Source organism: Crinia signifera, chromosome 5 (genome assembly GCF_055691185.1).
Source record: "Crinia signifera chromosome 5, ASM5569118v1, whole genome shotgun sequence".
Taxonomy (NCBI): Eukaryota; Metazoa; Chordata; class Amphibia; order Anura; family Myobatrachidae; genus Crinia; species Crinia signifera.
In genome coordinates this window covers 88,340,780-88,357,640 of record NC_139221.1, presented here as the reverse complement: position 1 = coordinate 88,357,640, position 16,861 = coordinate 88,340,780, and the positions used below count along the sequence as shown (strand labels likewise).

The 16,861-nt window shown below is 40.8% G+C and overlaps 1 protein-coding gene across 5 annotated transcripts in view; it reads right to left on the bottom strand.

The window, feature by feature from the left end:
* Window positions 1-16,861, bottom strand: part of MTCL1 (microtubule crosslinking factor 1) — a 176,724-nt gene that overhangs the window by 46,829 nt on the left and 113,034 nt on the right. For 2 of the 5 annotated variants that reach the window (XM_083187622.1, XM_083187625.1), the window contains exons 4-7: window positions 12,356-12,415; window positions 9,556-10,875; window positions 8,665-8,817; window positions 4,039-4,161 (exon numbers count right to left, since the gene is read on the bottom strand). In XM_083187622.1, the coding sequence (XP_083043748.1) occupies window positions 4,039-4,161; window positions 8,665-8,817; window positions 9,556-10,875; window positions 12,356-12,415 (1,656 nt within the window). The remainder of the gene's footprint in view (window positions 1-4,038; window positions 4,162-8,664; window positions 8,818-9,555; window positions 10,876-12,355; window positions 12,416-16,861) is intronic. The other 3 variants (XM_083187623.1, XM_083187624.1, XM_083187626.1) reach the window with 3 other exon arrangements.

The following is a 16,861-nucleotide window of genomic DNA, read 5'->3' as shown; positions in this document are numbered from 1 at the left end:
AGTCAATGGCTGATATTGGATCATATTTAATGAGCATGAGAGATTTGATGGGCTAATGTGGCTGAGCCATTTGTTGATATCTTGCTGAGGCAATTGAATTAGTATAGATAAGCTTTTAAACAAAAAGTGTGTATAAATTCAATATTAAATTGTCACACATCAAAATATAAAGTGTGAATTTAATTGTCATACATCAAGACCAAATAAGAGTCAAGCATGTCTTTATATGTTTGTCTTTGTCCTGTTTTTGTGTTGTGTGTATTTTTGATTGACAGTCAGAAGATAATGTACTAGATAACTGACTAATTATTGATGAGTATTTTATAATATTTATATTTTATAATAAAAAGTCCATTAAAAGTTATGTTTTAAAGAATTAACCAAAACATATAAATTTACATATACAGAATAAAGAGTGCGCCCAAAAAGGCACATTTGTCTTTCTGTTTGCCCCTTGCAAACAAACCCCCTTCTACTCAGTTACAAATACTGAATGTGTTGGGCGCACCACCAATCTAAGACTACAATAATTTAACAAAGTAGTCCAACATATTGGTCACTCAGATGTTTATTGGTAAATGTACTAAATTCATGTTTTAAAGGCCCCCATACACTATGCGATTTTCGGCCGATTTCATCCGATTTCGGCCCTTAGGGCCGATAAATTGGGTGAAATCGGCCCAAAATCGCATGTGTTTGACATCTGATCTGATGCGCGGTCCCGCGCGCATCGGATCGGATCACGGCGTATGACCTACAGAACATAAGATATATCGGAATCTGAGCCATCATGGGTGCTTTTTAGCACCCACGATGTTCAGATCCGATATATCTTTATATACAGCCCCCCTGTCTTACTAGCAGTGCCCCCCCCCCCCCCCGCATTGACGGCTCCCGGCGGAGGTAGTGCAGGCGGGGACCGCAGGCGTCGCAGCGCAGAGACCGTCGGCGCGGCGGGAGAATAGGAAGAAATCCTATTCAAAAGACCGGGCGGCCGCTGATTGGCTGAGCTCTCAGCCAATCAGCGGCCGCCCAGTCTTTTGAATAAGATTTCTTTCTATTCTCCCGCCGCGCCGACGGTCTCTGCTCTGCGACGCCTGCGGTCCCCGCCTGCACTACCTCGTCAATGCGCGGGGGGGGGGGGGGCGCTGCTAGTAAGACAGGGGGGCGCTGCGGGGGACACAGAGTTGGCAGTAACAGAGCCGGGCAGGAAAAGCTGTCAGCGCTGGAAAAAAAAGCCCATACAATGAATGGCCAGCCTGTGATTGGCTGAGCGCTCTCAGCCAGTCAGCAATTGGCTGAGAGAGCGCTCAGCCAATCACAGGCTGCCCATTCAATGTATGGGCTTTTTTTTCCAGCACTGACAGCTCCCGCCTCCCCCCGCCTCCCCCTGCCCGGCTCTGTCACTGTCCCCCGCAGCGTCCCCTGAACGCTGCCTTAGCAGCGCCCCCCACCAGCAGCCCTGTTCTGCAGCCCCTCCCTGCTCCCCGGGTTTACATGTGATAAATCGAGATGATTTATCACATGTAAAAAATGGCACATCAAGTGCCAATCTTATCAAGCTCCCCCGGGGAGCTGCCGGGGAAGTCGGTTACATATCTACAATAGATCTTAAAAGATACCTAAATAATTAGAGTCGCTGTACATACGAGCTTTCTAACATGTTTTGATTTTCACATTAATTAAAAATGAAATGACAGAAGATAAAAAAGACAGAAGAAAGGGTGAAGTAAGAGCCTGCAGCAGCTGATAAATATTTGATGACAAGCACAGATTTATTATAGAACAATATCGGAGCTCAGCACCAACCATCACGAAGTGTTGATCAGTGGCCATTTGCATAGGAATTACTTTATCTTCATTATCTCCAGATACAATACTGCATGTAACGTAACTATGTAATTACTGCTAATCTGCGTTACTGCTGAAAGCCTTTCAGTATTTGGTCTTCCTATTAAGCCATAAGTGCAAGTCTTATGATGGGTACACACATTACTGACTTGTCCGCCGACCCACGGATCTGGCATCTGAGCGGCTGATTCTGGGCTGATTTTGCCTATCTTTTACACAGATAAGCAGTGTGTTGTCCACCAGTAACACACTGTTTTAGGACGTGTGTACACAAGTGAAGCCATGGCAATGATACAATAGGCACTGCACCACAGGTAAGTAACCTACTGCTTAGGATATTCAACAGAAAAGTTTAACTTTTCTGTAGAATTATCCTATAGGATTAAATATGTAAGTACATATTGGCTGCTGCATTAACGTTTCAGGTCTTAAAAGTCCCACCCTGTACCATTATAGCACCTGTACTATATAAATAGCTGCCCAATAATACCATACAAGCATATATTTATTTATTACCAGTTATTTATATAGCGCACACATATTCCGCAGCGCTTTACAGAGAATATATGAACATTCACATCAGTCCCTGCCCCAGTGGAGCTTACAATATATATTCCCTACCACATGTACACGCACACACACATTCAATGTGGGTGCGTCCAGGAAAATGCTGGGCGTCCCCATGTGAACGCACCCCGTTCTCGGAGCCATACACTGCAAATATAGGTCAAGACTGACTTGTATTTGCAAACAGTGTAAAAATCATTTGATGGTCTGCGACACTTAAGGTGGCCATACATCAGAAAGATATTGTACCCAATCATACAATCTCAACTGATTGTAAGATGGATTGTATGCAGATTGTGTGCACATCTTATGTACATAATCATACAATCAATCAGCAGATGGATTGTATGACTGATTGTAAGATGGATTGTATGCAGATTGTGTGCACATCTTATGTACATAATCATACAATCAATCAGCAGATGGATTGTATGACTGATTGTAAGATGGATTGTATGCAGATTGTGTGCACATCTTGTGTACACAATCATGCAGTAGATGGATTGTATGATTGATTGTATGATCGATTGTGTGTAGATTGTGTGTCCAAAAACCACCAAGGACTGCCGGGGATTTCAAGGGAAATTGTACACAATCATGAGCGCAATCGATCTTAAGATCGATCTTTCTGATGTATGGCCAGAAAGATTTCGCCCCCATACGTCCCCTTGCGAATGGATTAGATGGTTCATTAAGCAGCGAATGTATGCTTCTTAATCAGTCAACCTGAATCAGGCCCATTAAACAAGTTATCATATGCTACACAGAAGTATGGTGTATTTGCTACACTGCATTGCTGTTATTAACCTGGTATCAATATCAAGGGCCAAACCATGCACTCTCTAGTAGTTAGGCTAACTGATGTGGTGGCTGGCCACACCCCTCTAGATACTGACCACACCCCTAAACATTGGCTCCTACCATTGCATTTCCCTTCATGCCTCAGTCCAACACTGCCTGTGCCCCAGTATGGTATGGAAACCACTGGTTTAGGGTAATGTAAGCAGTTAGGGGCATGTTTGTTTTCTTTTTTTCCATGAGGGTCTTGGATAAAACTGATCATATTTTATGAGTAACTGAAGAGGATGGTTTGCAAATAAATATCTTGGCGGTGGTTCCATGGTGTCTTAATTAATGCTTCCTCCTGCAGTCATTGTCACTGTGAGGAGCTCTGCTACACCAGGTGTGGTAATGTGGTAAATGAACATTAGGATAATATAGGAAATTTGTGCCAACAGTGCCCCACGTATATTGGAAAATATATCCCATTTATGTACTCAAAATCAGAATATAAAAAATGTCATCCAATACAAGCTATGGAGACGGAGTACAGTGTGTACTTAAACACAGTGGAGGCAGCAATTTGTGAATGCAGTCTGGGAACTGACCAGAAAGTAGCAGTCACCACGTGCTGCAATTTAACAAGCTTATCTTTAATAATCACTAATATTATAAGTATTATTATTTCCAACATATGTAATGTACAAGCTCTTGTACTGTAAATACGCAGCTGCTACACGCCAAGATAAACAGAAGGTCATTTTCTAGACTTCGATTATGAGTCTTATATTACTCTTGTGAGTACAATGCGTATGACAGGGGAACACAGCAGTACAATACCTGAATGAGTCTGTCTGTCACTTTGTCATGCTCTTCTTGGTGAAGTCTCCTTTCTTGTTCAAGAATAGCCTGTAGTTCACGTAAAGTTGAATTCTTTTCTGGTGACACATTACTGCTGAGCTGCTTAGTAGAAAAGAATAACACATATTTTATCTTTACGTACAGCTAAATCCACAAAAAGTCTTCACAAATGCAGCGCAAACATCCCAATGTGTCACAAGTGTAGAATCCAGTCATTGTTATCAAGTCTGGTGACAGATATCACAGAAGAATCCTCAGTCCACTTTCACATCACGGTCATTTACTATTATTAGATTTATAATTAGTTATTTATTGCCTTTTATATAAATAATACATTTATAGTGCCGAACATTGTATTATTACAACATAAATAAAACAATGAATTCCTATACATCTTATAATAACCAGCTAGTAGTTTCCATGTCTTACAATGCTCTCTACAAGGCACTTACTGTATGTGATGACGCACGGACATGGAAACATAAGATTCCACAAGGTCGGACTTCTGATGCTTTCTCTAACACAGGTTTTTGTTATAGTAAATTTATGATGATATCAGAGTTTTAGGGGCAGATGTAGTATGGTCAGGGATTCGCGTGGCGGAGGGAGGGGCGTTCTTTCGGCCGGCGTTTACCTACACAGCCTAGCGAACAAGTCTGAATTAGGCCCTGTGTTTAAAAAGGGACAGGAGCTAAGCTTTGATAAATCTAGGCCTAAAGCCCCATAAACACGGGACGAATTTGTGCTGTGCTACGCAATCTAGGTTAGCACAGATCACTCAGCACACATCACTGTACACACATGCTGTGCACCAGCGATGTGCGCTGAGCGATCTGTGCTAACTCAGTGTTCTTGATTTACTTACAAGCGATCGATCTAGATTGTGACTGCATGTGCTAAATATCTGAGCCAGCAATGGTGACACGCGGGGCCGCGCATTAAGATCGCCTAGAAAACAGCCCAAAATTGTTCCTTGTGTATGCCACCTAAGTCTTTGAGAGAGTGGAGAGAGATAAATTACCTCGAGGTCATCCTCAACTTTGAACTGTCCTTTATTCCTCACATTTAATCTGTCTCTAAATCATGTTACATGCATCTAAAAAAACATATCCAAAATTTGTCCATACCTTACACAAGACACTGCAAAAACTCTAATCCATGCAGTCATTACTTGCTCCCATTTGCACTTGCAGGATTTTTGTAGGGCAGCACCCACCCTATGGAATGCCCTTCCACATACATCAATCCTGTTTTGCCTTGCTGTCCCCCCTATTCAACTTCGCAGGGGCTCGCTGCCCCTGACGGCGAGTGTGAACCCCTGCGGCGGACGCCGCAGGGAGCCTAAGGACGGTGGCAGGCAGGGAGATGGAAGTCTCCCTGCGTGCCCCAGAACGTATGTGAGGGGGAGGTGGGCTCCCCGGGAGCCAGGCAGCACAAGCTGCCCCCTGGGAGAGCCAGCAGGGGACCAAATATGCACTACTCCCGATCGTGCATATGTAATGATCGGGAACAGTGAATAAATGAATATTTAATGAGTGGCTCTCTGCTCCCGGCCCCCTGCTGGCTGCTTTGTGTAAAAAAAAAAAAAATTAAATATATATTCATTAAATTAAATATATATTCATGTGCTATATAAGCACATGAATAAAAATAGCATGCCCCTTCACAGAATAAAATTCCTGATTTTTTTTACACCAAATGTAAAACAACAACAACTTTATTTTAAAAGTTCACTTTCCACTTCACCATGAAAAGATGGCGATTTGCTACACAGTGACACACGGCGAAAATCACTTAGAAAGACGGCGAGAAGTGCACATTGAATAGGGTGATTCGCTTTCTGACCCAAAAAAAATCACCTTCCAACGCGAAAATAGCACAAATTCGCCGTGAAACAGGGCGAATTATCCTCATTGAACACTGCCCAGTTTATTAGTATGTAGGTTAACACTATTATAACATGATACTGGTCTTTAATCTTAAATTAAAGTTTTATTAATCACAATATAAATTATGAAAAGTGGTTTAATCCACTGAAATGTACCTGATAGAGAAAAATGTATTACAAACATGTCATATTTTTTAAGGAGATAAACCTGGATATAAGCTAAAGAAGAAGTGAAGGTAACATTTAGTTTTTCAGCATAAGATTGCTACAAACTGTGCTAATTCATAAATCAGTTTGGAACTGGTATCCGAACGGACTGACCTTTCTAAATGACATGATGTTCATATTCTAACAGTTATTATTCAAATAAAAGGAAAATTCATACAATCAGAAGCTGCCCATTCAGATTGGGTTGAATGCTATTAACGGCCAATCAGGTTGAACAATGCCAATGGATGTTCAATTAACTACAATACATAGTTTTTCAATAGGAAAAGCGAACTGTGAAACTTTAAGGAAAACTCTGAGCTCTTTTTACCAGATAAATTGTAGGAAGAATGGAAAATGTATTAACTGCTTACAGTAATACAATGAAAAAGATTTCATTTCCACATCAAATACCTTGACTTATTTTTAATGAGGCCTGCAAATTGTCCAGGGCTACTCCAGCCCATGGCAGGAAATCTTACTGTGTGTTCTCAATACTTTTATTATTAAAAGCACTAAAGTCTCTCAAGCGTCAGATTGTTCAGCTTGTGTGGACTACAAATCGGCCATGAGTAAAACAGGAATATTCTCTATGTACTGTACCAACAGAAGCCAGTGCCCTGGTATACCTAATCTTTACTTTGCTGCAGCCCATCTCATGAAATGAGTGTTATGGTATTAAAACCTTGGATTTGATAGTCATTTATGCATCCACTGATAATAATGTAAATTATAAAAGAAATATCCAATATCCAAAATTAACTTTCTTTCTAAACATATAAGATTTTGCCGTCCAGGCCTATTGGGCCTTTTTCATTTATTTATTTTTAACACATTGCAAGTCACCTGTTTTCACGATATTCTAACATGTTAAGTTGAAATATGGGAGTGTGCACACCCGTGATAAGCGGTTTTTATTCGGGGAAACGATGCAATAACTTTACCTGCGATTGCGGTTCGTATTTTTGCAGCTAATTAGATGGAGTAAGCTTTCATTATCTTATAGCCAAATGCCATATTGTTATGGCCAAGCCGACCCATGTGAGTGTTGCTTACAGACTATACAAAGGAGAAGTGCTAGTCGTAGATTCTGAGTTGGGAGCAAATCAAAACGCAAGTACAGTAAATTTAATACTGGAACAAACCATGGGCCTGGTTCAGTTATACAGATGCTATCGCTGATGCTTACATGTAATCAGAAGCAATAGTTCTAATATGGTAATGCCGCATCACCCAACCTGCATGCATTACTGACCCGAGCTAGGACCCAGTATCGTATCTTCTCCGATACCATGGGCTGGATGCGTACGTCTTGGGTTTGCTCAAGTCAGCTATGGCAGGAGCAACCAAGAGACCAGGAATTCTCCGTCCTTTGATGGCGATCCTTGTCTTGTCCCTTCCCTGTAATGATGATGACACTCCTTCCTTTTAAGAAAATGAGGTCATCCCCGCCCCCTCTCCACCCACAAATGAAATAAGACTGTCAATCACAGACAGTATGTTGCGGCCTTGCATCCACCGGCACAGGCTCTGTACAGAACATCAGTACTTTGTGCTATGTGCCAGAGGTCCATCGGGACCTAAAAAAAGCCACATGTTGTATTGCAAATAAATGTATATTTTTTATTTGCATGCAGGGTAAATACTGGCTGCATTTGCAAGTAGCCCACAAATACTTAGTATTTGCTCTTTGGCTCTGCATTCAACTTAGAATCAGCCCCATACTATGGCCCTTATTCTGATCTCGGCGGTACGGCCCGCGTGCGGCCGTACCGCCGATGTTTTCACTCTGCACATGCGCAGAGGTCACTCTGCGCATGTGCAGGGGAAATCGCCACACAAAAAATGTATACGCCGCAAAGGGGGCGTATAGGGGCGTGAGGGGCTTAATAGCCTCATTACCCTATGCATACGCCCAGCGTTTCATGGGCGTTCCCATGCAAACGCGGGGCGTATGCATGGTAATGAGGCTATGACGCCAGTGATGGGGGCGGAAAGCTGACATCGCCGGATGTCAGCTCTCCGCCCCCATACAAGCTTTCACACGGACGATTGTCCGTGTGGTCTAAGCTTGCGGGAGCTGGTGGAGCGTGCGGCCCTGCCTTCGATGGTCGCCGACCATCGAATGCAGGGGGCAGCTCCCACCATGGTGGAGGCGTACGCCCCACCATTTTCATGCGGATCGCCAGCCGTCCGCGTACGGACGGCCGTGGCGATCCGTATTGTAGGCGGGGATTGGTTTGTGCGGCCGGAGCAACGTATGCGGCTCCGGCCGCACAGATCAGAATAAGGGCCTATGTGCCATAATGTAAAATTAGGTTTAATGGAATCCTAATAAGCAGCTGAAAAATGTGTTGACGCTTTCTAATGGAAAATAGATGAACACACCTGTGTTACACAATGAGCTGGTCCTCTGTTTAACTACCCCTTGCAATGTATTCAAGCTGCCAAGCCTAAAAACAAATAGTCTGCGCATTGCTAGTTTTAATGGGTTATGCAACATTGCTGACCTCTAGACTGAAAGCACCCTGGTCTCCTGGGTTGTAGTGTTTACTGTCCCCATCTGATCTGCGATGTGACTCATGATTTACAAGCAGGTGGTGGGCATCTTCTTCATGCTCATGGTGGAGCTGCCATTCCTTTTGATCTCTCAGCTTGGACTGCTAGGTGCATGGGTATTATATAAACACAAATAAAAAAAGACAACGGATGGGAGGATAACGGAAAAAAAATCCAAACACAAACACACACAAAAAAAATGGGTAAGGTAGAAGACTTAAAAAACTACAAGACAAAGAAAAGCGTGAACAGGAAAATTAACTTAAATATGGTGGCATAAGAGAGTGATGAAAACAAAAACAAAAAAAGAATGAGCAAAATGATGGGCTGAAATATCTGAAAAGCAAAAGAGAAAAAACAGGGGTGGGGAAAAGAATGCAAACACTGGTTATGAGCCGCGCATGCAATGAGAGATGCATGTGTCACACCAACAGCAAGCGTGCAGGCCATGAAAGCATCAGCATACTAAGTTTCTTCCCCATTGTAACTCCAAATACTGTAGCTAAGCCACATCTGCTGTGCAACTACGTAATGCACTAATAGTGACAGCTGGAGATGTTACTGGCTGACCACAATGCTGGTAATTGGAGCTGAAACTATAACAAATAAAGGTACCGAGGTATCGGCTAACACTTTTCTTGGTAGGAGGTCACTATATCAGGGCTTATGTTAATTAAAAGAATACAAGGTTTTCTATATACTTCAGCATTTTTTATGTTTTAAAATGCTGTGATTTAGCAACGTAATGATTTAACTGGGGAAAAAAACAGTGCCTGTTTGTTAATGGCAAAAACGAAAAAAAAAAATATATATATACAAAAAATAAGGCAACATCTATTTACCTGAAAATCAGTTACTAGTTCCTTTCCAAGATTTCCAATACCAGAATCCCGAGATGTAGATGTCAAGCTTGACAAAAAACTGGAAGATTCGGTGAGATGTGGCATTGGGGACAGGTCTTCTACATGCTCTTTTAGGTCGTCACTTGTTTGGTCAATTCTTTCTAGAAAGCAATGCAAATCTTTCCGGAATACTTTCATTTTGCTATTGATGTTGTTTAAAACTTCAGCTCCCGTGGCATCTTCTCTTTCTGCACAACTGTCAAGCATCTGCTCTACAGGACCGCCCATCATCTGCACCTTGGCTTCATAGATTAAGCTGTCTGTGTCAGTAATAAGGTGGTCTACCGTTTTCTCTAGACATTCAGCCTCCCTTTTAATATTAATAAGATAATGTGCATCCTCCGTCTTTCGAAATGATTCTATAGAGTACATGTCATTAGTTTCTGATGGTTTTATACTTTCAAAGCCTGAGGTTTTCTCATAGGCATCTTCTGAGTCACTTTCCCCACCAATAGGTCCTTCTCTCTTTGGCTGCGCAGGGCGTCCGTCTTCACTATCACTTTCTTTCCTCCCTGCATCACTTTCTGCGTCACTGTCACGTGGGCTTGCTGTTCTCATTCCCAAGTGTGATTCAAGATCATATCGTTGTACATTTGACAGTAGAACCCTATTTTCATATTGAAGCTTCATTATCTTGGCACTAAGCTCACTTATCTGGATTCTAGCTGACTTGAGTTCCTCCTGTGTTGAGCCATTGCATTTAGAAGGGCTGTCGTCAATCCAGACAAGGTCCTGTACTGGTCCAAACTTAAATCTATTCAGCTCTGTTGTAAGTTGCTTATTGTGATCCTCTATCTCAGAAATGGATCTCCGCAGCAGCTCTGCTTCCTCTTCCACAAATTGGAGGTGGCGCCGTAGCTCTGTGGCAGATTCCATGGAATCACCATATGGTGAGGTAGGAATGCTTGAAACATACTCCCTGCTAAGAAATTCTTTTTCATACTGACACCTGAGGTCTTCCATTTCTGCTTTGATGCCCCTGTTTTCTACCTCCAGCTCTACTATTTTTCTTCCCAGTATATTAGCTTCCTCTTCAACCAACTTAAGACGTAGTTTTAACTCGGCCTCTCTAGTGCTGGGTGGGCCGCCGGTTTCCCCTGTTGGGAAAGGACTTTCCACATCCCCATAAACGGATTTGTATTTCTCCAGTTCCTGTTCTGCATCATCTTTCTCTTTTCCCAATTTAGCCATCTTCTTCCGCATTAGTGCTGCTTCCTCCTTTGCAAACTGAAGCTGGCACTTTAAATCAGCGCTGTCCTCCTGTACACCAGGGAATATACAAGAAGGACAATTTATTGTTATTAGGAAATACTACATTTTTTTTATTCCAAAATGAATTTCCGCATACATTCCATACACTATTGGTAATTGCTGTACTTCAGCTAGTAACATGATTATTGGTTGCTAATGTGAAAGTAATTGGAACAATTCATTAATGCAAAGACATGTCATCAACTTTTTTACATGCATTTTTATGGCTTTTAAAAAGGGGTTCCACACTTTTGGATTTTCATCCTTCTCTCATGGCTGCCCACCTACTAGCAATTTGGGAGCATTCAAGCTTGCCATTGGATCTAACCATAACCAGGCAAAATGGAACCTAAGTCACTTCTGTTATCATCACTAAAAATGACAAATATGATACAATTACAAATCAGCATTAAGTTAGCTTACACTAAAGTGATCCAAGATTTTTAAATAAGAGAAAAGAAAAAAGAACCTTGCGATGGTGCCCGAAAGAACATTCCAGCAAGGAATTTAAAGAAACAGAGAGAGAGAGAGAGAGAGAGAGAGAGAGAGAGAGAGAGAAACAGAAAAGTAGAAAGAATAGTAAGACTTTCAAACGACAAAAAAACTGATAAAAGAGGAAGAAAGAAAGAAAGGAAAAATAAAGAAAGAAAGTAAGAAAGAAAAAAGGACCTTCCTTCTTTCTTTCTTACTTTCTTTATTTTTTCTTTCTTTCTTTCTTCCTTCCTTCCTCTCTTTTCTCAGTTTTTTTGTTGGTTTGTACCCTCCAACCAGGAGAGCACAAGAAAAGGTTAGATATAAGTCTGAAATTTTTTTCTTAGACATTGAAACCGAACCAAAATACAGGATACGGAATTCTCTGGTTCTCCACCAAGAAGAAGAAAAATGAATCTGGGATTCAGGAAATTCAATCCTATCTATAAGGTAGTGTACAGTTTAATGCATGTAGAGAGGACATGGGCTAGCCCAAAGGTCAATCTACAGGACACCTAATCATCTCCTTGTCAAGCGTGTGCTCGAAATACACACAATCACATGTTTATCCATGCTGAACAAATACAATATGTACAGATCTTTGAAAATAGCTTGATGCCACTTCACTGTGTCTGATAAAAGTCAATCATCAAAATAGTAGCAGTTCTCTGGTTCTCTGGATCCCCAAATAACCCAAACCCCTACCCATACCAACAGCTAACAGATAAGGATCCTGTAATCAGTCTGTTCCTACAAAGAACTGACCTAAACCTCCTTTCCCATTAACATTTTCTTGGCTTTTTATGTTTATCCACGATATTTAAAAGAACTATGCTTTCACTAGCAGAACCCAATTTTACAACCGAATGCTTCATAAATAAATTGCTTTGTCTTGATAATTTGTGAACAAGACTTTTGGGAAGCAAATAGCTTAGGACTTATCTATCTGGGTACACTGAAAATGTCATTAGAATCATTGATAACTTATGAGAAACATGGAAGGTCAGAATCCAAATACCTGAATTGAAGCCCTTTTCTCTTTGTGCATCTCTCGGCTTCCTCTTCGTTTTAATGAGCTCTGAAAAGAATATAAAACTCCTGGTTACTCAGGAAAATGAAACAAAAATGTGCTTCGTTATTAGTATACCAACTACTAAACTCTTAGTCTATATAATTTTTTTGTGTAAACTGTTTTTATTGAACATTTTGAAAAAAGATATTCAAAAGTACATTTTGAAACTCAGAGGGCAGTATTCAATGAGAATTTTCTCCATGCATGGCGAGAGATTTTTTTTCTCTCGCCATGCACTCGCCGTGTTTTTACGGAGATTCTCTATGTTTGGAGATTCTCCGTCACGGGTCTTTAGACACTATTCAATGTCGCAGGGGCTCGTTGCCCTTTTTGAGACCAAAATTCTCTGTTCAACACGAAAAAAGCACAAATTCGCCATAAAACACGGCAAATTTTTCTCATTGAATACTGCCCAGAGTAAGGAACTCTCACAACAAAGTGTTATAAAGCTTACAATACTGGAATCTCATGTAAGATACTAAATAGAACAAGTTAAGACATAGTTTAATAAATCTAGTTATTTCCAAAGTAAAAACAGCATGACACAAGAAAAAAATGTATTACCCTGTCAACTGGCTTTAGTTGAAAGACAAATGTACTTCTGTCAGAAAAAAAAAACAGACATAGAGGGTGAGATATAATAGGATGAGATATTCAGAAAGTGAGAGATTTGGTAAGAAATCTCCAGGTTTTTTTAAAGCAGCGATCATTTACACTGCTTAACCAGTTAGATTTTGAAGTGTAAATGATTGCCGCTTTAAAAAAACTGTAGATTTCTTACCAAATCTCTCATTTTTTGAATATCTCATCCTAATAAATATCACCCAGAGAGTACAGAATGGAGTAGAAATCAAAAGAGAGAAGAAAGAGGTATATAAAAAGGAGAAAGAAAAAAAACAAGGTGGGAGACCTCCCACAGCACATATAGCCAAAAGAAGTAAACAGCACAGGAACTAAATAAAAAAATTACTATATTGCAACCACCTTTTTATGAAGAGATTTATAGCAGTCAGACTCTTTGTAAACCAACCACGGATACCATATAGCTGTTAAATCTTATCTTTTTTGCTCTAAGGTTAAAATAAGGTCATCCATGACCATATATTGGTACAGACAGGCACACCATTCTCTCACTGGGAAGAACATTGGATTTCCAGTGGACTAGGGTTACATAGGGCCTTATTCTACTTCACTCTTTCTGACAAAATCCTTCTTAGACGGACAAAACCATATGCACTGCAGGGGGGCAGATGTAAAATGTGCAGAGAGAATTAGATTTGGGTGAGTTATTTTGTTTCTGTGCAGGGAAAATAATGGCTGCATTATGTTAACACTGCAATATAGATCTCACTTTGAAGTAAAACCCCACCCAAATCTAATTCTCTCTGCACATGTTACATCTGCCCCACCTGCAGTGCACATGGTTTTGTCCATCTAAGAAGGATATTGTCAGAAAGAGTGAACTAGAATAACCCCCATAGTTACATAGTAGGTAAGGCTGAAAAAAGACTTGCGTCCATCTAGTTCAACCTGGTATAGATATCCATTGCTGATTTGGTAGGTTCTGATATTTTACAGACAGATTATATTTCTTATTTGTACCCATGGATGTTTTTCTCCAGTAAATGTTTGTCCAACTTTGCCTTGAACGCATTTAATGAGCCAGCCGTTACCACCTCTCTGGGAAGAGAGTTCCAGAGTTTGACTGTTCTGACCGTAAAGAAATTCTTTCTACTAGCTGAATTAAATCTTTTTTCTTTTAATCTGTTCTCATGCCCTCGTGTCCTAGATTCCTTTCTAGTAGAAAAGAGGGTGTGTGACAGTTCCTTATATTGGCCCTTGATATACTTGTACATGTTGAGCATGTCCCCCCTTAAACGTCTCTTTTCCAATGTAAATAGTCCCAAATTGCTTAAACTTAAATTCTCCATTCCCTAATAAGCTTTGTTGCTCGTCTTTGGACTTTTTCTAATTCTATGATATCCTTTTTATAGTGTGGGGCCCAGAACTGCACTCCGTACTCGAGGTGAGGTCTCACCAATGCTTTATACAGTGGCATAATTACCCTTGAGTCCCTAGTTTCCATTCCCCTCTTAATACATGCCAGAATTTTGTTGGACTTTTTTGTAGCTACATTACAATGGGCACTACATCCCAGTTTGCTGTCTATTTGGACTCCTAGATCCTTTTCAAGTATGGAATTACCCAGTTCCTCTCCGCTAAGGTTGTAACTTGCACACTGGTTGTGTCTCCCAAGGTGCATAACCTTACATTTATCTACATTGAACCTCATCTTCCATTTTTTTGCCCACTCATCTAGAATTGCAAGATCATTTTGAAGCATGGTGATGTCTTCTGATGATTTGATGACTTTGATAAGTTTTGTATCGTCCGCAAAGATGGATATATTGCTGAGTAACCCTATCCCAATATCGTTAATAAAAATGTTAAACAAAATTGGCCCCAAAACCGAACCCTGGGGCACTCCACTTAGTACCGGTATCGTATCTGATACGGCACCATTCACAACCACTCTTTGTTCTCTATTACATAGCCAATTCCCTACCCATCTGCAGATATTTTCACCCAATCCTAGGTTCTCCATTTTATTAATCAATCTCTTGTGTGGGACAGTATCAAATGCTTTAGCGAAATCTAGGAAAATCACATCTACAGCATTTCCATTATAGAGGTTTTTGCTAACCTCTTCATAGAACCCTAGTAGATTAGTTTGGCAAGAACGATTTTTCACAAACCCATGTTGGTTAGTACTGAGTAGACGGTGATGGTCTAAATATTCCTGGATACCATCCCTTAAAAATCCTTCAAATAGTTTACCCACAATTGATGTTAAACTAACGGGTCTGTAATTAGCGGGATCCTCCTTTTTTCCTTTTTTGAATATTGGCACTACCTCTGCTATACTCCAATCTTTTGGTACTATACAAAGAATGTGTTCCTCCACCAGTGCGTACAGCAGCCTTCCTTGCTATGTATATAGGGTATTCCCTTAACCCTTTACAAGACAATAGTGCACAAAAGAAATTTATACATAGCTTTGTTCAGGCGCTGATTGGTTCAAAATCTTGCAATCCTCCCATCAATTGTATTATGATGGTACCATGTAAAGAAAAAATTCTCAATATAGTGAAGTACAGTATGACAACACTTTAATACATACAATCAGTGATTGTATGTATTAAAGTGTTGTCATACTGTACTTCACTATATTGAGAATTTTTTCTTTACATGGTACCATCATAATACAATTGATGGGAGGATTGCAAGATTTTGAACCAATCAGCGCCTGAACAGAGCTATGTATAAATTTCTTTTGGTACTATACCTGACGATAGTGACTTGCTAAAGATATAATGTAGGGGGATAGCTAGTTCATCCCTTAATTCCATTAATACCCTCGGATGAATCCCATCTGGCCCTGGTGATTTATTTGTTTTGAGTTTGCTTAGCCTCAGTATTATTTCCTTCGGCGTAAAATCCACAATGAGATCTGGCTTATTTGTCCCGTTTGTGGTAAATGTTTGTTCCACAGTCTGCTCTCCCTTAGTAAATACTGATGAGAAGAACTCATTTAACAGTTTTGCTTATCCCTTGTCCTCAGTAACACTTTTTCCACTAGTATCAGTTAGTGGGCCTATGTTTTCCTTAATTAAACATTTAGGGTGACATTCTATGGGATGAGATCTGGTTTTTTTGGCGTTAATTAGACCACAAAATGGCGATATCGCATTTTTCCCTGAAATCGCCAATTTAATGGGATGCGCTAAGGGGCTGAAATCGCATAATATGTGCGTTAAGGTATGCGGAACAAAAGTGTGAGATTATTTCGCATTTATATCGCATCCAGATGTTTTCGTATAGGAAAGTATACAAATCGCTTATTTAATGCAATGCGTTTTCGCAAATCGCACTTTTTAGGTGTCTAATTATCGCACTTATTTCAGACCAGGTTCTGTTTGGCGAATTTGCACAGAACTCATTTTGGTCAAGTGCACACATGGTTAATTTCAACACAGGTGCCCTCATTTTCACTCACAAACACCCCTACATAAACCCCAACAGCATTTAGGACACCTGTGAGGGTTTGAAACATGGAGATTTTGCAGAGTGGTTTGGAGTTGATGATTTGTGATGTGGCCCATTTGGAGGAGCTGCGCAGGAGGGAGGAAGCTGCGCGCCAGATCCAGGTAGCCCCCCGACTACTGCGTACCCCACGTATGTATCGTGCTCGGCTCTACCTGGACTCCCTCTCGGATCAGCAGGTTGTGGGGATGTTTAGGCTGAACCGCATTAACCTGTTGGACTTATATGAGCAGGTGAGAGAGGATTTGGACCCTTTTGGGGAAGGCAACTATGCAGTGTCTGGGCTGCACAAATTAATGTGTGCCCTCTACTATTTGGCCACAGGCTCCACTCAGTCTGTGACCTCAT